Source organism: Corvus moneduloides, chromosome 8 (assembly GCF_009650955.1).
Source record: "Corvus moneduloides isolate bCorMon1 chromosome 8, bCorMon1.pri, whole genome shotgun sequence".
Taxonomy (NCBI): domain Eukaryota; kingdom Metazoa; phylum Chordata; class Aves; order Passeriformes; family Corvidae; genus Corvus; species Corvus moneduloides.
In genome coordinates, this window is record NC_045483.1 from 12,481,545 (window position 1) to 12,504,015 (window position 22,471).

The 22,471-nt window shown below is 44.8% G+C and overlaps 1 protein-coding gene across 1 annotated transcript in view; it reads right to left on the bottom strand.

The window, feature by feature from the left end:
- Positions 1-22,471, bottom strand: part of NEURL1 (neuralized E3 ubiquitin protein ligase 1) — a 142,660-nt gene extending 120,189 nt beyond the window's left edge. The window contains exon 1 of the mRNA XM_032116742.1: positions 22,264-22,471. Within this exon, the coding sequence (XP_031972633.1) occupies positions 22,264-22,348 (85 nt within the window). The 5' untranslated portion in view covers positions 22,349-22,471. The remainder of the gene's footprint in view (positions 1-22,263) is intronic.

Sequence of the window (22,471 nt, forward strand, 5' to 3'; positions counted from 1 at the left end):
AATGTAGTAAAGGAGAAACAGATTGCCTGGGCTGCCATCTCACTGACTGCTAGAGAGGCAATCCCCACATTAAAGGTGGGAAGGAGGTGAAATGTGTCAAGCACAGATGTTCAGGATATAGAAACGGTATTTTAACAAAGCTTAAAACAGACCCCAAGGTGTGTGTTTGCTGGTCCTTTTGCATGGGCCCAAACATCAGCCAGTGACATCTGCACACATGACAAATGCCAGAAAGGAACTTTCTGTGCTGGTGTATTTTTCTCAGTACATTAGTCATGCTAGAGCTGAACTGTCACAGCTCTTTTATTATTATTTACCAAAACGGTTATCAAACAGACTTGCACTATTAAATTCCTGTATCACAGAATTACTCTGATACCCAGAAAGTGCAGTATTATGGAAGTGTTGTTATTCCCCAGCTTGTCTTTCCTTCTCTCTTTTAACAAGGTTCTTTCTGTGCTGGCTGCCCTGCAGGAAACCACAGGAGTCAAGTTGTATGCACGGATCTCACCCTGCAGGCTTGAGGGGCTGCTGGCTCTCACAGCACTGCTCTCCTGGACCAGCCTCCACCCATTTAAACCAACTTATTTTTTGAACCTAAATAATTCAAAGCAGAACATAAGGTTTTTTAAGAATGCTTATTGTTTTTCCAGCAGCCATTTTATTTCCTACAACAGCCAACCTACACTAGTCCTTTGAGCCGACTCAATGAAGACAACACTGCTGTTTTCTTTACAGAATACTAATATGGTCTTTGGAAGCAAGATCCTAGACTGAAGCTCACAGAGGCGGCACAATCAGGCTTCTGCAGTGAGATGACAAAGAGGCAAAGTACTGTCTTGCAAGTATCCCACTGTTCCATAAACCCAGCATCTTGCCTGGCCTCTGTGCAAGACAAGAGAGACGTTCCAGTGGCAGAGAAACATGGATGGAAACACTACCACATGGCTGCTTTGTTGGTTTCTTCTGCTGAATCCCTGTACTCTTTGTTCACAAAAATGTGAGGATCACAGCCCTGGGAAATCGGCCTTCAGGAGCCTGCAAGGGACAGCCCTGCAAGTCAGTGCACATGCTGTCATCTCCAGGAAGAACCTGCTTGCACAGGGAGCAGAAGAGGTCTCAGCAGGAGAAGAATCTTCCCTAAATTGTTCAAAAGCTCACCAAATTAAGGCAACAAGCTGGTCAAATGACAGCCCACACCCTCAGTTCAGACATGCCTTCAGTCTTCAGTACAATCTCCCCAAAGAAGTTTAACTTTCAGCAAAGCCACATGAGACGATCCTTCCACACAGGATGGCTTGGCTTCTCTCCCTGGCCAGACCATCCCGCCCCATCCCTCGCCTCAGGACACATCACATGGCACAGCAAGTCCATTCAGGGATGCAAATGAAAACTAACTTTTCAAAATAAGATGTGGGGGGTAAAGGAATTGTTTTTTCAGGGAAAAATATTTTCTTGAGTGGTCACCAATTGTAAAATGGGGGCCCACAGCAAACCCAACACTGACCACCTCCAACCTCCTCTGAATTCACACAGAGTCACTAATTTGGGTCTTAATGACAGCAGCAGGAACTGGGAACTGCCAGCTCTTTTCTGCAGCTTGTCTCTGGTTAGAATTATACCACAACAACAGCAATGCATCTCTAAGTCTCTCCTTTCTTTATCCCTACATATAGGTATTTTGAGGTGCAGAGAGGTGAAACGCCTTGGTATCTGCACAGGAGAACTGGGAACATCAAGTACAGGGATTTATCTCCACTAAGCCCTGCTGTGACTAGTAGACCATGCTGTCTTACTTTACCAAGCAGATTTCTGCAGTGTTCAGACACTGTTCTCCTGCAGAGATTGCTGCAAAGGAGATAATGGGGACAGAAAGTTCCTCACACTCTTTGGGAGTGGCCCACCACTATGCACATATCCAAATCTAGAGTAACAAACAGAGAGATGGTTCCTGTCCCCCTGCACTTCACCTGACTGCAGTGGTCCTGGCTCCCTCAGGAAACTGGATAAAAACAGCAATAAAACTGCCCAGGATACCACTTTACTGGCAGTAGAGGAACGGCCATTAGCCAAATGATTACTTCATTTAATATTTGTTTACAGCTGCTGGAGATTTCCCAAGGTTAGATGCTGGTTAATCAAACCATGGAGCACCATTCAGCACCTGCCCCACAAAGTTTAAAAGCCAGCTCCAAATAAAACATACGGACTTGTACCAAAGCAATACTGCAAATCATGCTTCCAACACTATTTCCCGTGCTTCTCTTTTTTCCTTCCTTTCTGGTACATCACCACCCACATGAAAGCCAAAAAGAGACCGTAGTACCTGGTTACACAAGGGGAGCCCATTACAGTAGCAATTTCAAAGCTTGTTCCATAATCCAGCAAAATTTTTCAATCCAGAAGTCTCATTATAGATTGACTGACACATCTCCCCATCCCCACAGCCGTCCATCCACTGCTGCAGCAGCCTCATCAAGTGCAATGAGAACTTTGCTGTAGCATGTCCCTGGTGCATTAGCTGGAATCATTACATCCAGCTGCACAACATAAAACTACAGGAAACAATTTCATTAGGGTCCCATTAGGCTTAGACTGGGTTGGTCTTTTCACATGCAAGAGCACAACAGGGAATAGCTTTGGGCAATAATTTGAATGCATTGCTAAAACCATTATCTAAACTACAGATTCATATTTACAGGCACAGGCTTCCACCCATCTCATAGCAGCCCTCACTGGCACTTTGGGATCTGGTATTTAAAGCATTTGGTGCTGGCAGCAATGCTCCTCCAGGCTCCTCCAGGAGCTTTAGGCAGCACAGGGACACGAGGGTCATTCATACAAGTCCACTGCTTTTCAAATAATCCCTGGAAGCTGCCACTAGGCTGGGGAAGGGCTCAAAGAAAGAACATCTCCTGAAAATCAGCCCTGTTTCGCTTTGTGCTTTGCAATTCACAATTGCCCATGCAATTACTGGTCCACCCTGACCCAGCAAGAAATCTTAAAGTCACAAGTTCTTTATTATGCTGATTCAGGGTAACCCAGTATGGGATATGGCACAAGTCCAATGATCCAAGCTCAAGAGATTTTGATTTTTTAAAATGATGCTTCAGTGTATCCATTCAGCTAAACAGAAAGCCCTGTGTCATCATAAAGCTGTGATGATATTCTGGAAATACGGTCTCACTGGAGGAACACATTGTAATTTTATATCCAGCTATTTAAGAAGATGAGGCCATGCCCTGAGTGACAGACACTTTGATGAAACAACACATGAATTAAACATAATTGTACTAGAAAAACAGTAAAACAGAACTAATCATTGAGGCCCCTGTGTTGTACCACGAGCAGTGACATTTGCATTGGCACAGGGCATTCCCATCCACAGAGCTCCAAATCCTCCATGTATATCAGTAATTAAACAGTCTGTCACACAGCCAGAAGGAGACAGGTTTTGCCACATCCAGTTTTGCAGAGAGTGAGGTCAAGATCCCACCACAACCCATGGAACCCCCGGCTGCCTGCGTGGCCCCGCGTGCTCCCTCCTGTCTGGGCAGGGACAGGGGTTTCACCTCCTCTTTGCTCCTTGGAATGGCCACCATGCCCTTTGCTTCATTAGGCTATCCCCAGTGGAAAAGATACTGCATGCTCCAACTAGATTCCTCCCAAAATTCAAACCTATGACCTGCAGCCATAGTCTTACTAATGTATACTCCCTCATAAAATTAAGATGCAATCCTACACTGGTCTGCCTGCTATGAACATGTCTCTACATGCAGTGTTGTCCATATCCATATTTAACCTAATAAAGAGAATAAAACTGGGTTCAGGAAGCTGCTTTCTTCTAGGTTTCCATGAAAGCTGGATCTCAAAACTCTTCTTTATGTCAACAGCAGATAACTGTTTCACAGACTTCATCTAGCAGGGTTGGGAACTAACTTAAAAATGGCAGATGGAAGCATTAAATATTTACTGGACTGGAATGCATTGATTTCAGAAATTAACACTATGCAAATTACTTCTGTGTGAACAGTAATTAAACAGTCACAGTCCAGACCAGGTTCTGAGTAAACTGCAACTCTTTTTGTAAAACATATGTATACATAAAAATACTAACACTTGTCTACTGATTTCCATCTGCACACACCAAATTGCTCTGTGATTATGAATTAAAATTAATTAAAACTTTGGAATGGTTTTCCACATAAAGTTGGAACAGTAGGAGCCCCTGTGATGGGCACTCAGGCATCACGCCAGTTAAGCTTGCAGGGAGCAGGAGTAGCTGATGCATTGCTAAAATACCAATGACTTCGTGACCTCATGGTCCCAGCACTAGTAATGCTGGGACTGAGTTTATGATAACAGTGGGATTGAACTGCAGCAGGAAACCATGAGAAAAGTGCAACTGATACTGCCAGGACCCTTGCAGGCTCCACACGTGATCCAGGAGTACAGTCATAAATATCATAAAGCTGCTGTTTGCTTCTGAGCTTACTCGTCCATGTGGGAATAGATTTGCTCAAGAGATATTGCAATTTTATTCCCTCAAGAAGAGTATTAATCTTCAACTTGTGCTATTGCATGAGCAGCAATGAGACTCACAGAGTCTTTAATAGACTCTTTTTAAAAGAAAACATGTTTTAACTCTGCTTGAAAAGTAGCTTCTTTTTCCAGAATTACAGGTCTTCCTTTCAAACACTGCCCAGTAGCCTTTCCAAGACTCCTTTCCCATTCACTGTACCTTCGCACTCAGGATATCAGAAAGGTAGCATGTCCTGTTCGTTAAGGCAATAGCAGAAGCTTCATTGAAGGTAATGGTTGATGGTACATTACTGAACTGGAAGCACTGGGCACCATTCAGCAATCTTTCCTTCTTCAGCACAGACTGCTATACACTGTATTTTGCTACCAAAGCTGGGTTTATTCCATACTCTGACTCCATCACTGCTTTTTTACTTTCTCTCTTCCCCCAAAACATATGTACTTAAAAACCCACCAGAAATGAACAAACCCACCCACACAAGGATGGCGGGTGTGCAAGGCAGACTCTAAGCTCTTCTTGAGTCTGTGCCGAGCGAATGGCAGCAGCCCCCCCACAGACTGCCCTCAGCAATAAGGAGCTTATTGTCATTTTATAGGCGATGCTGGGCTTTGCTCTGGTGGTCAAGGGGGCACAGAGAGGCTGCTTCCCCCCAGCAGCTGGGGTTTGATGCTGACCCCACCACGCTGTGTTCCCACTGCAGCTGTGTGCCCGGGGAACGTGGAGCTGGCTCCACAGCAGCACCAGCATGCACAGCACAAACCCCAGCTGAGGCGCTGGGCAGAGGAGCAGAAATCAGAGGCCTCCTCTGGTTTAGCCCAGCCAGGTGAAGACAGGGTGCTGCTGAGAGGGTAGGAAAGGGGTCGTAGGTGCAGGTGAGCGGTGGTAGCCTGCACAGATGCAGATGGGCTGGCAAGGCTATGTTCATTTTGTTGTGTGCACATGCACACAGGCTTCCTTTGTCTGCTTTGTCCCTTTGTGTCCCATTCCAAGGTGCAAATTGGGTTCATGTCCCCAGGAAATCCTAAGAGTTTGTGAGCGAGTTTGCAGAAGGAGATGAAAAGAAGGTGGCTGCCAGGAGACTTTAATGAGAGCTACTTCTACACTCATGGTACAATTAAGAGTCACATAATGAAACAGAGGCTGGTTTGTTTGTTTTTTAATGAGCTCTATTTATATTTGACTTTAACTATCCTCATTCATCTTCTCTGAATCAAACCTCCACTGCTGAAATCTTGTGCATCAGAGTTAATAAAGGACAGCTATAATCTGATTTACCATATCATTCCAAACACAAATGTACTCACAGGAGAGGCTGATAGTTTACAGCAGCAATGTTTAAAGCAGAAGAATTGACAGCAAATTGAACATAACTTCTCAGCTGCCTTGCAGAAGGCTGAAGTAAGTCCATAGACTTGTCTGAGGTGTTTTTTAACATGTTATTGTAACACTAAGAGGTTAAGGCTCATGTCAAAGCTAGGTTTATGCTTCACAAACTGGAAGCTGGTGGAAAGCAGGTGCCTTATCTGATAGATTTCATCTGGCTGTTAGGGATGCCTGAGTTTCAAGATGTCAGAGAGAGTGGAAAACCAGAGGAATCGCATATGAACCAACTCAAAGAACACAAGATCCTCAAGCTTTTTACCTTCAATAATGCAGAAAAGAAAAAAAAACCCAACAAAATAAATCAAGAGAGTTTATGGTTTACTCTGAGTAGAAGATTAAAACAAAAATCAGCATTATTATTCCCTTAATTTCTCCCCTTCCTTAAAATAGAGAAGCCACTGATTCCAGCATAGCCAGAAATGTGAAATGGAGGTTTTCTCCTTGGAGGAAGAAATTTTGTCCCTTTTTCCATATTTAAGCTTTTAAACAAAGAGAGCTTCATTCTAGAGGAGCAGCTGTGTAATTAAGACAATTTCAGGATGAACAGTGTGATTCAAGAGCCAAATACTATCTTAATTATATGCATTAATATTCTGCTAGGAAGATGCTTATCAAAAAAAAAAAAAAAAGAAAAGATAATTCATGTTATTGCACAAGAAAGGCCACTAAAAATATAAAAATAACAGAGAAGGGTGACAGTCCAAGACAGGGCAGGTCACTGCATGCTGTGAAAGCAGCTCCCAGCTGCAGAGGAAGCGCCCAACAAGCAACAGAGAACACGCCTTTCTGAGCAAGCAGAGAGTGGCCAAAAGTCAGCTGTCCTCAGAGGTGAATACTGAATGAGGGACTTCTGTGTCAAAGGGGGAGCTGCCCTGGGGCTGTACCAGCTACCTGGGAAGGATTCTTGGCAGTGGTCTGCTCTAATTTTTTGTGAAGAAAATCGAAAAGGAGTGTTTTCACAGAAACAGGCAGCAAAGCGAGAGCCGGAGATCGGGACAGGCGGGTTAGAGAGAAGAGCCTCTTGGCTGGACTGGGCACTGGGATGCCATCCTGTTGTGGGGACACACTTCAGTCCTCATCTACAGACCACCCCCATTGCCAGGAGGTGGGCGAGGGGCATGTCTGGCCCTCTGTGGCTGCCTGGAGGAGCCTGGCTGGCAGATACAGGGCAGCCAGGGCACAGGGGACAGGAGCAGTGTGGGTGAGGAGCTGGGGAGCAATGTCTGTCACTGCCCCAACGGGACTGAGCGTCCCTTGTCAGAGCCACAGTGTGGCCCCACACTGCTCCTCCACCTCTAACCAAGGCTGCATGGCAAAACCACAGCATCAACTGATCAAGAGAGAAAAGAAGGGATTTCCTTGAGGGTTAGGAAGCCACAACTAGGTGTGGAACTCCTGATTCCCACTATGAACAAAAAAAACCCCCACAAAGTCTGAGAAAAGCCAGAACTGCCTTGCTTGTATTGAAACACTGATTTGAGGGAGTTTGCAATTGTACAATGGCACGAGCCCTCTGGTCTCAGGTGCGCGAGGTGAGACTGGGGATTTCTGGCTCACAGCCTCACCATCGGGCTCTGTGCTCCATCAGCCCCAGGAAGAGAGGCAGGCTCCATGTGTGAGTGGGAGATCTCCAAGGAAAACCCAGGTGCTGCAGGGAATACAAAAGGGCAGGGCAGGGAATACAAAAGCATCGCTCCTTCTGCCGAATGGGCAAGGAGCCAGCGTCGTGCAGAGGTGCTGTTCAGGATGAGACTGCAGTGCAAGGGCAGAAATGCCTGAGCTGGCTCACAGCAAGGCTGCAGTGTGGCTGCAGCAACCACGCAGGGGATGGGCAGGGCCAGTGTACCCAGCTGAGAGCCCCACAGGTGAAAAAGGACTGCACAAACCTGGATGAGCTGCTGTGGTCCTACCTGTCATGGAAACTGGGTCTCAGCTAACCTCCACCCTGGGCTGTGACCAACGAGAAAGTGCTAATGTCCCAGATGGTGCTCTGCATTTTATGGTGGTTTTGGGTACAAAACGCCACCCAGCTCTCCAGCTAGACCAAGTTGGAATCAGGTCTAAATCATCATGGATAGCTTAATGTTTGGTTTTGCAAAAACAGAGCTCAGTGAAGAGCCACAGAGACACGTGAGTTATGCAACGACAAGGAGAGGCTTTAGGTCTGTCCTTGCCCCCCCCCCACATTTTTACTTGGAGACCCTGAAGTGCCATGAGAGGGCATGCAGAAAAAAACCTAGCCCTCCTGCCTTTTGATTCTCACCAGGAAGCATGAGCTACAACCCTTCTCTCTGCAACAGAAATAATTTTCCTATCTCAAACTGGTTTAAAACACTATGCCTTACAAATGGTTAAGGACTCCAAATGACATGCGGCAGAAATACAGTAACTTGGCTGTCCTGGGGAGAAATGCTCCATTCTGCATACAGCAGAGAGAAGGGCAGGTTGAGGGCTGAGCTACCACTTAGCAGAGTCATTTGTCCAAATTCTCATGTTCTACTAAGCCACAGACCATGGTGGTGAGGAACAGCTACTCAAATCCTCTGCTGCAGAACAATTTGGATGCAGAATCAAACTTCACCTTCACATCAGTCCCATGATCCAGTGCATGAAGCCTGTTATGCTACACAGGGAAAGCAGCAATGTTTTGCCTCAGGACTGGAATGGCATCCTGTGGTCCAGTGACTCCAATGTTTCCTTCTCAAAGCAGAAAACTCACAAGTGCCTTCCACTTGGGTCTCAGGAGCACAGCACGGGGATGGGATGGCATGGGATGGGATGAAATGGGATGGGATTCATCCGTGGATGCCTACATCCATGGGATGCAGGCAGTTCAGTAAGCGGACCCCAGAAATTCCATTTTAATCTCTAAAAGGTTTAGGAAACATTTCTCTCACCCATCTTAGGAGAGCTTCACCTGCATCTTTCGACACTCCAGAGGTGGAGAGGTGTTTCAGACTTTGCCTCCTGCAGTTTGTCACACACAAGGCTAACAGCCCCAGTGCCATCCCCTGGGGAGATGGAAGGCCACCCATCTCACAAACAAACCTGGGATTGTTACTCAGCTACACAGAGGGCCAAGGTCTCATTAATCAGCATTGACTTTTACAACAGAGACCATGAGATATGAGTGATACAAAGATGGATAAATTCCAAGAGGATTAGGGAGCAAAAAAAGGCTGTGGGGAATGGTGGTTTTGTTTTTTCTTATTCTGAGTTTTCCTTGTAAAAAGAGACTATTGATATTTTAATTCCTTTTTCTATTAGAATGGGGAAAATTGCAGTAGGTCTTCTGCCATGTATCTAAATTGCAAAGTGCTACACACCACTGAAATGAAAAGAGGATATTGGACTGGCCAGTCTCCAGTCAATGGATTCGTGTATGGACCTGAAGGTTACGGATCAGGAGGGGTATTGCTGAAAGGGTCTGGCTTAGCTTTGGTTCAGAGGATTTCCAAAAAAATGCAAAGGTCCACCAGTTGTCTGCCTCTACCAACACAGGGTCAAGCTCATGATAAAATAAACCATCTGCTCTTTCAGACTTTCATCCCAAACCAGAATAAACCTGTTTTGATGCTCTTGTGGACTTGGCTCCTTCCACATGTCTTTCATGTGCTCCAGTTGACATCATCAGGCACTCACACTCCTTGGATGAATTCCTCAGGCATTGACCAGTGGGATTCTGCCTTAATTCATTACTCTTTTCTATATGGCAATGCCAACAGCAGAAACAGCTGCCCTGGTTTTGAGCACTAATTAACCTTACTTCTCACTTTCATCTCTACTCTGTTGCTGATCCCTAGGAAAGGGTCTTTGGAATTCAACAGAGAAAGCCAAATCTAGTTCTGAAGAGGTAATCCACTGGCAATGACAGTGGAACAGGGCACGATCAGCAGAAGGGGAGCAGATCCTGTACTTAATCCCAGCCCAGAAGCAGATCCTCCACCACCACCTCAACATCCACATTCCTTCCAGGGTGAACACGGGAGAGTCACACTCACATTGAGCTCTGGGGTCTCCTTTCCTTTTCCCTTCCCAACCATTAGAGGGAAGAAGTGTTAACATCTGCAATCTGCATCTGCTGAAGAGGAATGAGAACACTAAATGTATGTCTGTGACAACCAGGCAGGGCAGGAACAACCACCTCCCTTTATTTAAAACCTTTATTTAAAGGTTTTTATTTAAACCAAGTCAGAAAACCCCATCACCTTCGGTGTGGTTTTCCAAAGCACAACATACAAATGCTCACAAGCGCTACGAGCCCCAGAACAGCTTTCCTCTCTCCTCTTGCCATCCTGCTAATAGTGATGTCTGGGGCTATAAAAAGGCACAGCACAAGAGCATGTCTCTCCTTCTGATCTGCTTCCGTGTTTATAACCATGGCTTATCTAATGACACTTAGGAAGTGTTACCAAGGAGACTATTTGCATCTTGCACAATGTTGCTAAAGCAACACTGCTAAATTAGATGCAGCGCTCTTAGCCTTCACCTACTGCATTTGCATTGCTATTAAAATGGAATAGTCACAGGCTTAAACTATATTTGGGTCATTCACTCATCCAAACACCTGAAAATAGTCCAATGACAGCAGCAATGGAGTTTCCCCTAAAAATCTACCACATCTAGGTCTCCATCTCTTACATGTATTTCTAGCTTGCCCCTCAATGTGACCTGCAATCAAAACAAGCCATCTTTCATGCTGCAACCTTCCTCCACAGGACATGTTTTCCCTATATGTTTGGCTTTTATTTGAATGCATCAGGAGATTTTAACTGTCATAAATAATTACAGCATCTTAGCATTTGATGGAGCACAGCAGAAGGCAATTTGTAAGTAGCATTAATTTTTGAGGCACAAGATGGCTCAGAGGCACTGGAAATGCGACAACTTGCCTGGAGTTTATGGGTCAGCTGTTCATCCTCACCCTGAGTCTTGGTTCATCTGTAAAGAGTCACCATTCAAGGGCTTCAAGATGGCCCATGGAAAAATTATACAGCTAAATAATAATTACTTGGTTTACCCTAAATAAAATGGTAAAGTACTCATTAAGGAGATGATAATAAACTAGAAATAATTTTAAACTATAAGTTACTAGCTATAAACAAAAATAAAGGCCAGGGGCTATTTTAGGTGATGTTACAGAATAAATTAAATATAGAAGCTCAAAAGACTACTGGTAGGAGGGAGAGTGAGCAACCAAGAGGTGGGGTGGAAATGGTTTCCAAGGCAATTAACAGCTTCTCTAGAGTTTGGACATTTGTCACTATAATAAAAAACATAAAATTCAAATAGCCCCCCTGCACACAAACACATTAATGTAGAAACACGGACAACTGTCAGGAACTTTACAGGAAGTATTACAATTGTGTGACAAGGTATTATATTTATTGTACATATACAATAAATATAATTTGACTGTGTTCTCCATGATACTAAGCAATGTTACAAGCAAAGCCACTGGGCTCTTTGAGCTCCAGTATTCTGATGCAAATCTAGAGCAACGCATTACCCCCAAAGTTTTCTGTTCTGATCGTCTAAGCAGTACATTTTGGTCAACGACATGTAACAATAAAATACCATCCCACCAACACCCAGATGGAACTCTGCATCACTATTTAATATGTTTATTCAAAAAATAACTCTTGCTTTTAACACTTTCAAATTTACAAGATAAACTTAGGCAAGGACATAAATACTTGGCACCTGTCACTGAATTCAATCAGCTCCCTGAATCAGAGCAAAAGCACCCTGTTCCAGCTCTGCTGCAGTGTGTAATATGGTTTGGGTGCCTCTTATTAATAAATCCTTGCTTTAGCCCAGAAGCACTACTAAAAAGCACACCTGGGAGCATTTTACTATATATAAACCCTCTGTTCCAACAGGAAATTTGATCTGCCTACAGAATCTAACCACAGGAAGGTAACTCCTTCCTGCTGAACAGGCTACAGCACAAGAAAGCCCATGTCCAGAGAGCATTTCACCTGCCAGCGCTTGTAATTGCTTATGTCTGGGAATTTAAGATGGAATACCAGCATCTGGACTGGTAAAGAATTTCCTAGCAGTATCAGGCTCCAGGTCAGCCTATTTCAGGATGAGGGGATGACACAAGCTCTTTCTTCCCTCCCTGCAACAGCTGTGGTGAGGTTCAGTTCCTCAAGTTTTATCATTGCTTTAGCTCCTCCATGAGAAGGTGTGATAAAGGCACAGAAGATTTCTGCAGTTGGCCATGGCTGTAGAACACGTGTACCCACCACCATGCTCCACTGAGGTGGCTGGACATGTGCCAGCAGGGTGCTGGTGGAGAGCTTCCTCCAAGCCACGTGGTAGGGAAGACACCCTGCAGCAGGTGAGCTGTGCTGGGGTGTGAACAAACACCCAGTCTTCCTAACTCCTCTCATATAGCAAAAAGAGGATGGTTCAAGTCTCATGGGGCTCCAGCTCTACCACAGCCATACTCCCTCATGCCTCCTCCTATGGCCACATAAGAAAACTCTGTGACAGCTCAGAAAGTGATCTTCAGTCCTCTGTGGAAAGGGTTATTTGTGTCCACACACACAGGCTGCAGAAGGTCCTTTTTAGCTGCCCCTGCTCCAGGGGAGCTTTTCCCAGGACCCAGCGCTCCTCGCTGGCTTCAGATACCCCATGTGAAACAGGCCAGGGAGATCTCCAAGGAAAGGTCAGAAATGAGGATTTGCATTACCAGCAAGGCACAGAGAGGGGAGGAAAGGAACCTCCCTGCCTACAAACCAGCTCCTCCTTCTCCCATGAGAAATAAGATCAAAAGGAAAAAAGAGGCTTTCTCTGTGCTAGCTGTGCCTCTGTGAAATTTTCTAAGGACTTTCTGTTGGTTTTGGATCAGGTCCTAGACCCATGTGGACAGAGCTCGGTGTGTCTGGATTATTTATTAGCAAAAGGGTTCCCTCTGCAATCAAGCATGTAGAACACCTTATTAAAGCATGCTCTGCTCTGTATCTGACCTGATGAAGTTGGCATGAAGAAGTTCTCAGCACTCCCTCAGAAATGCTGCTAGACTGCGAATTGTCATTACTTCCCTCATGTCAGTTCCTCCATGGCCTTATCTAAACTATGTCATAAATCTTCTGGGTTTTCTCTGAACTCTCCTCCTCCTAGTGACATTCTGTACTTCTGAATAATGCTGTCTCCATATGAATTACAAGGGACACAGTAATAATGCTCCAGCAGGAGCAAGGGAAGCAGTGGGAAAACAGCTAAAAGCTACACCAAACTGTTTTCTTACTTGTAATCTTCTGTCATATGAGGAGCTGGAAGATTAGATAACAAGACTATTTATAGCAGCATTGCTGGATGTGTATCACAAAACCTTTATTGTAAGACCACGGCAAGTATAAAATTTTAATTTTGCCTGCTACTTCCCCGTGTCACAGCTTCATTTGCAGCAAAGCATTTTTTCTTTTGCAGTGGGGTTATTAATAATGGATGTAGCATTAACATTGCCAAATTCGGAGTTCACCCTCAGTCACTGCTCCCACCCATCAATCTGTAATTTCTCCTCCTGGGCTTCATGTTGGACTGACAACAGGAGACTGACAGTGTCTGCTCAGCCACCAAAAACACTTTGTGTGGGCAGGAGCAACCAGAGCTCACTGCATTCACTGCTACAGGTCCCACCAGCATGACTTCTCTGCTTGAAACCTTAAGCTACTTTTAACCTCTCTGCTAAGCCCTCCAGTACACAACCTGTAGGGCCTGAGAACAACTATCCAGAGGAAATGCACAGAGCCCAGATGATCTCCACCCAGCAGATGGTAAGAACTGTCTTTCACAACTAATGCAAGGAAGATTTCAAGCAGAGGAGCAAAACTCTCAGCTGTCAGTGCTTATCTCCTAGCATCTCAACTCTAAACCTTATTTAAAAAAAAGTATTCATGGTTTTAATCAGGGAGAACTTTTTGCACCTTTATTTTATCTCATGCTTGTTAAGGATGTGATTGTTGAGGGGTCATACCATTAAAACAGAAACACTGAATGATATACAGAAATGGGAGTAGGAATGCAGAAATCCGGTACTAACATCAGAGGTAACCCAGGTTCTGCATTATGCTTTTACTGCATTTTTCAATAAAGAAAGTACATTTCAACTACTTCTCCTCTTTCTGTATTTGATGAACATAATCAATTAGTGAGGAACATTTTCTCTTTTCCATTTTCTGTCACATCTATTGAAGTGACTCACTCACGTAAGACACAGATTCTGTTTGCAACATTTACAGTTACTTGTGTCCTATCTTCTATGACTCAATATTTCTATGGGAAACCATCGCTTCCCTTCCTGCCTAGTAAATACTTGTTAAGTATAAAAAATAGGCATTCATCACAGACAGAAATGATCTTGCAAGATAGATAGATATTTAGAAACACAATGGCACCAGTTACCCAAATCAAAGAAATCATGAGTAATACCAATACAATTAATGCTATATTAAAGAGATACCCCCTAAGGAGAAGATTTGAACTAACCTTCTGATGAAAATACGGAACCTGGATGGTAAATAAGTTCTGTGTCTATATCTGCTTGCCTTATCTGTCCTTTGTCTCTTCAGAAGGCTCCAGGCTCTCTCCTTGCTAACCCACTTCTAGCTATTGACAGTGGCAGCAGTTAGTTACACAGCACCCCAGTCACTGCTTCCCAAGCCCTGGTGCTAGACATAGGAAGTGTTGTGGTCATACCATAAAAATTATGAGATTAAGTCAGTCGGGAATCCCTGCCTTCACCCATGCAGGAACATCTGGAAGTGTCAGTGTTATCAGTGAGAAACTCAAACACTTAATACAAAGGAACAATAGAGGAGGGAGACTCCACAAGCAATGTCTGTACTTTAGAATTAATTTTTATTAAAATGTTATTATTGGGGTTTTTTTTTAAAAAAAAAGTTTACATGAAGTGGGGTTTTTGAAACTAAAAAACCTTCCATGGCATTTTATCTCTGAGGCTGGAAAAGAACTATTAATATTTACTTTTCAAAATTTTGCATGAAACAGCCCTACAGTTTAACCTGACAGTTTTCTGAGAGCTGAGATTCCTTCTCTATGCCCCAGCAAAATGTTGAACTGAGGTGGACTAATGGAGGATTGTATAAACATAAGACCATCATGGCATCCTCTGCCCTATAATTTTAAAACAAAATCCTATTTTAATCCTGTACTTGAAAGGCCAAATAACCAAGAGTGTAAACATGACCTAGCACCATCTCGAGCTCCCCATGAACAAATGGAGATGAAAACCTATCCCCACCTCAATTTTAACCACAGTTTTGCATCAGCCCAGATCTTAGTATGGGTAAGTATCCAAGTGTCTGCCCTCCTCTCCAGCCACTCAGCTTAGCAATGCCCTGGTTAGCCAGGCTAAAAGGTAGCCCAGACTCATGGATACCTCGCACTCACAGGAGAAGCTTTAACCACTGTTAGACCCTAACTTTCAGTTCAAATTCAACTCTCATCCCCAAAACTATTTTGGTATTTGAGGCACAAAAGTGAGCACCTGCACGGTGCTGTGATTAAAGTGAGAAACTACTTTGAGATTTGGCAGTTCATAGCACAGCACTGAGCACCTGCACACTGCTGTGATTAAGGTTAATCTTAGATCAACCATGTCTAGATGGAGACAATCCTGACATGCAAGTGTTGTGGATCCCACTCCTTGAGACAGCTCAGAGCTGGATTACTCAGATGTCCTAAAATTTCAAGGCAGACCAAGTCAGAGCACGTGTGGATCCCCAGCTTGAAATAAGTAGCCACCATGAAGTAAAAGCCACGCTGTAAGTAAAACAACATGTACTTACATACTTGCCACAGGCAACAATTTCAGCCACGCTGAAGTAGCTGGTTCCTGCAATTATCCTAGCAGCAGTAGGTAAGAACAGCTGCCAAATCGGAAATCTTGCAAGCCCCTGTATTAGAAATCTTCCCAGATATGGGAATATCCCTAAAACCTGCTATTTCAACAGTCTAGGAAACCAAAGGAAGCGGGAGCTACTTAGGCTTCTGCCATTGGGAGGTCACTGTAAGCAGAGAGAACCTGCTTTCTCTTACTCAAAAAGAGCCCACAAATGGAAAAGCAACTGTATTTGTCAAAATCACAGTGTGCAGGAGACACAGTCACACCCAAGAAAGGTACAGGGACCCAGTTACAATCTCTTCCACCTCCCAAATAAAGCCTGGATGTTCTGTGTGTGACTTGACACTGACATGGCAATGAACCACTCTGTAAACAACCGGGCAGGGATACTCATGATAAGGAGGACGGATCTAGCTAGAGACCAGCCAACACCAGAGCAGGCTCTATCCCTCCATCTACCACTGCAATGTCTGAAAAACCCAGCTGCACTTTTCATTGAAGTTTTAAGTTCTCATTTCAGCACTGTCCTTATCAGCTAAACACAGGTAGCCTTAGGAAGACACTCTTTGGAAGTCAAAATGAGAAGGGGAAATGTGTGGTCTTTGTCTGTCACAAACTTCAAAGGATTCTTCTTTCATGACTTCCTCCAATCTCCCTTAAAATTGAACCCATTTTAGCATCCATAGCATCCATCAATAATGAGCTCTACTGAGCAACTACCTACTGCAGATGGCTACAGTCACATTTTGTTCATTTGATATCCTCCTAATTCTTGTACTAAAAGAGACAGTGAAGAGTTGAGCTCTGCCTCTTCTTTACTTGCCTGTCATTTCCATCCTAGTTGTCTCTTTTCCAGAGACAAGAGTCCTAGTTTATTCAATCACTCCTTATATGAAATTAATCCACGCTTATGACCATCCTCGTTGCCTCTGAATCTTTTCCAGTTTTTCTGTATCTTTCCTGAAATTTTGGAAGGGGAAGAACCAGAACTACACATAGTATACACATTTACACAGCAATCTATTAATGGTGCCTATTTTCCTCTGTTTGGCTTCCCTTATAATTTCTAGTATTTAATTTGCTTTTTTAAATTACTACTGAGCCTGGCATTAATATTTTTAGCTCAATCATCCAACTGATGTCTTGGTTCCTATTGGTTTTCAAAAGTAGCCTTTCTTGCGCTTGAGAAATAGAGAGAATCACCCATGGGCAAGAAACCACATGATTTCCTGGGAAATTTGTGAAAACCTGCAGCAGTACCTGCTCCACCAACAGGCTTCATCACCTTATGAAACAGACAATGGGAAAGGAAAAGTAAGATCAATAAATTGCTGTGTTTGGAACACTGAGCAATTTAGGCAGTTTAAATGCAATAAATCAAAGTTCAGTAGCTTGGGAAAAAATCTAGTGCTTGGGAGAAGGTCATATAAACCTGAGAGCCTCAGGCAGGAAAAACTTTATACCTACAACCCAGACATACTGACAGGTCAGAGGGAGACAAGCATACCCAGGACAGAGTAAAAGCAGAAGGGCAGGAAGCAGGAGGCATCCTTCCAAGCCTTGAATGATGAAACTTCTGACCCTGTAAGGCTGGAAGAAAATAAAATAAAATAATGCTTCAAAGAAGAACCAATTATGACAGCGATGGGAGCTGAGGTTATCTCACAGTATCACTGTTGGTATCCCCCCAGTGCACTGCTTGTGATGCCTAAAAATGCTTGTAATGCACCCCAACTTCTAACCCCTATGACCATCTGTTGCTGATAACCTTTTACTCCCCCCTTAGTTTCATCTAGTGAGTGCACAAAATGGAGCTGGCAGCAGGACAGTCTTTCAACAACATACAATTATTGAAATGCCTGCACCAGCCAGATTACTATCTATCTTCCAAGTGTATTTCAGAAGCTCATAAAGCACCAGTGAAATGGGAGAAAAGTCTGACATGTTTATGTGTCAGTGGGATATAATGTTTGGAACAGCAACTGCAAAAATGCAGGCAAAGACTGTGTAATCCTCACTGGTACCCTCCATGGGCCAGGGAAAGCAGGAAAGCCTCTGCCTTCTTGGTCAGGTGCTGCACAACAGGCTGCCAATCTGGGGGCTGCAGCCAGAGAGGTGGTAACACCTTCCAGCAAACCACTGTTGACTCTGCAGGTGTCCCAGCAAAAGAACAGACTAAGAACTGTTCTGTTGAGGTGCCAGTCTGCTTCATGTGATACTCTGAAGGTACAAACCCCAGATCATCCTACAGACATCACCCAGACCCATGAGTAAAAGCTATCTGGATGAATGAGCAATAAGTACAGGCAACCATGGGAGCACCCAGCACAACATGACTAAGATCTTGATGGGAGCCTCCGGATGCCGCTGTTATACAAATAAAAAAGAATAACCCATGAGTAATCAGCCACTGCTGAAAAGAGGATCCCTGGCAGTGGGGCTGTTTCTGTAATACTGCGCATGCGTTCTTTTGCATAAATATCATAGGTGCATTGACCTAGGAGAAAATCAACAGGAAGAAATCCTGCTTGCTGCCACTCACCATGGAAATCTACCTTTCAAGGCAACAGGGGGCTGAGGAAGGAGCACCAAACCTGAGTAGGAGGCTGGAGGAGAGGACTTAAGAGAGAAGACAGTAATACTTCTTAGCTTTTACAATGTAATATCGATCTGCTGTCTACAGCAATGGCTAAGACTTCTTGAAGCTGAGGACACAGAGACAAGTAAGGATAAAGAGCTGCATCTCCATGGAGCACAGGAGATGGCATACAAGTCCTGTGTCTCACTTCTAACCCAACGACTACAAAAACTTCATTTCTAGTATCCTAGACCAGCACATCTGGGAACTACACCACAGCCCAAACAGGGCACACAGCCCACACATCTCAGTAGGAAGAGTTAAACACTTCCAGCAAGGTTGAGCAGTACCTAACGAAGGAATGCAAAAGCTAGAGATTGGAAAGATGTAACACTAGGCAAGGAGGGGAAGTTAATGAGCTACAACAGGATTAGAAAAAATAGTTAAGAGAGGAAATTGAATAGACTATCTTGGAAGAACCTTGGGGCAGGGAGACAGGTTGAACTGAGGATGCATCTCTTGAGAAATAATAGAAGTCTCCTTGGATGGAACAGTTCAAGCCAGACTGCCCCAACACAAGTAAATAAATAGTACACAGAGCCACTGATGAGAAGGCTGATCTTTTTCATCTCAGAATTCAGGAGATTAAATACAGCTGGAGTTTTCCCACTTGGCTCCCCTCCAAACAGCCATACACACCTTGTTTGATAGTTATCACAAACCATATTTCAGAGAGGGTGGACAGCAAAAATTTCCTGGAGTTTATCTGGCTGCATCCTTAAGGAGATTGTTACCAGATAATCATAATCTTTTGCTCAGCATTATGAAAGTACACAAAGGATCACCTTCTGTCACCCCCGACAAACTACATCTGGGTTATGGGAAGGGAAATACTCACAGGAATTCTGAAAATAATCTCACCTCAACCTCCCCATCACGATATCACCAAGTGAAAACCTCCTTCCATCACTGGCCAGGACCTCAAGGTTAACAGCCATATCAGGACCACGGCATCAGATCACCTGCAGTCCTGGAGGAGTTCAGTTTTCACTGTCTCCAAAACAGCCAAAGCCTATAGGCACAACTATGGCACCAAAATCTGGATTCATAATCCAGATATGACACACAGGTTTGGAATAGGTAATTCCAAAGTCCTCAAGTCTAGTGGTTCCTAGTGAACAGTTATGTGAAGTGCTTTTATAAAGGGCTGGACATAACAGATTTTAAAGTATTACCTTACTCAAAAGCAAGTCTAAAATCATCAGCCAGGGGTCCCAGCTTTACCTCATAAAGACCTGCCTATTGCAGTTACCTGGTTTTAAAACTGCAGCCGAAGCCTGAGAATCAAGTCGGGTTCTTTCCTCCTCTTGCACGACCATCTAAAGCAAAGCAAATATTCTGCCAGCCATGTCAGTCTTCATGAGATTTCTGTGTTATGCCTTCAACACCACCAAAAGTATCACATGGTCTTCAGAAGATTTATGTAACTAAAGGTGACCATTTTTAGCAGGACTAACAGAAAGGCATAAAAATTTTCAGCACAAGTGGGCAACAGCTCTACCATATGCAGAGGTCTTACTTCTTACTTAGCAGAGATGAACTCGTAAGGTACAGGGACTGAATTCAAAGTCCACAGACCACCTTGGGAAACAATGCAATCATAGCTTCTTCTTAAGCAAAAATGAGCCCTAATCACCCCCAGCACCAGGTCAGGAAGAGGTGGTCACAGAGTAAGAAAGTATTAGATGGTGACCAACTTGTAAAAGTTCAGTATCCCTAACACTAAGCCAGACACTGAAGGAAGAACAACTGGGGACCTTCAACTAAAATACACTTTACAAAATGTTAAATGGCAGATATGTAACAAAACTGTGTGACATTCATACTTTCACTGCTATGCCTTGAGTCCATTTTACAGAAACCTGTTAAATGCAATCAGACTTGTTTATTCTGCATTTAAATGTAGGACCTGAGGCAGTATGGTTTCAAAAAAGACAGAAAAGGCACATATTGTCCCTGGCAGTTGCCTAGTTTTTACAACAATGCCTTGTTCACTCTTTATTCCAAATAAAAATTATTTCAATGCTCTGTTACATTACGATCTTCAGAATATTTCTGCTTGCTGCCTCAGCACAGGTAGAAATTTAATTAAAATGGAAATTAAACGAAGAAATATAGAAACAAAATGCCATTAACACACAATTCACTGCTCCCCCACCCCCATCCCCCCCCAAAATCAGGTAATTCATACAGAGCATCCTCTAAATCTCACATAAGCCAGTGTTAATGGATTAAGTGGCAGTGTCTCTTCGGGCTTCAGCTTATAAATTCTTCTCTGCTTAAGGTTTCTCCAGAAAGACTTCCAGCTGACAGCATGATTCTTAAAGAGACAAATCCTCCCCGGCAGTTTACAATTCCATACCAACAACTACAGCATTGCGTGTGCCTTCATGTTTGTACTGATAGAGGATGATGGCTCACTGTTTAGGATGCAGCATCCTCCTCCTTTCAAGCCTAATTTGAAGCACAGCCATTGCTTGGGCTGAGTTTCTCACTGACTTTGTCCACGACAGAGCGATGAGCATTTCTAACATCTCCTTGCATGACCATTGAAACAGCCATGATAAAACCACCCTCAGTTCATACAACTGCTCCAAATAACCCAAGTACAGATGAAGGGAGCAGAGAGATTCAACAGAAGAATAATGCAAGTATCAGAAAATCCTTCAGTATAACAACCAGCTGCCCAGCTCATCATTAACCATTTCCACTCCTCTAGCCCATGCCAAAGAAGTATCCAAAAGCCTGCAAAAATGAGGGTGAACAGCAGCATCCCTATTTTCCACGCTGGTGGCTGCAAATTCTGGAACACAGAGAGGAAGCTGCAACAAGTTATAATCGGAAATGGCTGTTGGAGCAGCACCTTCTCTCATTCCCTGCTTACAGAGAGATGTTTGACATCCTCTAGCCCCATCATCCACAGCCTTTGGCTGTGAAAATGACCTTAGAGAAGAGGCACCCAGGTAGCGCTGAACACACACAGTGTGTGCCCAAGAAAATTGCTTTCATCAACGATGGGCTATTTTCTGCTACCACCCTCCCAACTTACAGCAAAAGGGGATAAAAAAGAGCAGAGATAGAGGAGACCTTTGGCAGGCTCTCCTGTCCACATTACAGAAGTCACCCCCATCCCATTTGGTCCCAACAGGTCGCCAGGAGTTCAGAAAAGGAGTGGTACCCTTAGGAGGAACAGAATAGCCATACAAGCTGCACAAGGAACCCCAAATACTCCCTGCCCTCCTCCAAACAGGACTGACAGTCCTATGCACACACACATTCATGGAGCACTCAGAAGAGACACCAAAGCAAAGCCTTCATTCACCAGTAAGCACTCGGGGACTCTTGGTGGTCTTACTCCCCCGAATTGTTGTCCTTTGCTTTCCTAGGGTACCTCTCCCCGGAAAGATCCGTGCGCTCATCAGCCACCCCTGGGACACTGCCGGGGAAGAAGTGACAGTGCTGCGAGCAGGGCAGGGGGGCTCACACCGCGAGAGGGCTCGGGGTGGCAGGCATGGAGCCATCCTACCCATGGGAGCCCAGCCAGCCCCACGGCGTCCGGGATGCCTGCCCGGCGTGGGGTACTCAGGGTGCTCTGTGTACCTAGGGATCTAATCCCAAACTAGGGTCCCTGCGGTGCCCGGGATTTGTGTCCTGCCTGGGTTCCCATCTCATCCCGGGGCGTCCAGACACCCATCCCGCTCCGGGCTGCATCGGTGCTTCAGGTGCCCCGGGACACCGCGCGTGCCCGTCCTGACGGAGATGCTCAGGGTGCTGGGAATGCCGGGGGCGCTCAGGGTGCCGGGGGTGCCGACCGAGCCGTACCTTTGAGGCGGTGGTGGCGAGCGCGGTGCAGGCGGCCCTGGCCGCCGCGGGGCAGCGCGGGGATGCTGGAGAAGCGGCTCCCCATGGCGGCATCCGAGCCGGGCCGGGCCGGACGGCGCCGCGCAAGGTCTGTGTCCCTGGGGGCTGTGGCGGCGAGGGCGGAGGGCAGCGCCGGCTCCGAGGGCGCCGAGAGCCGCGGTCCCGCCCG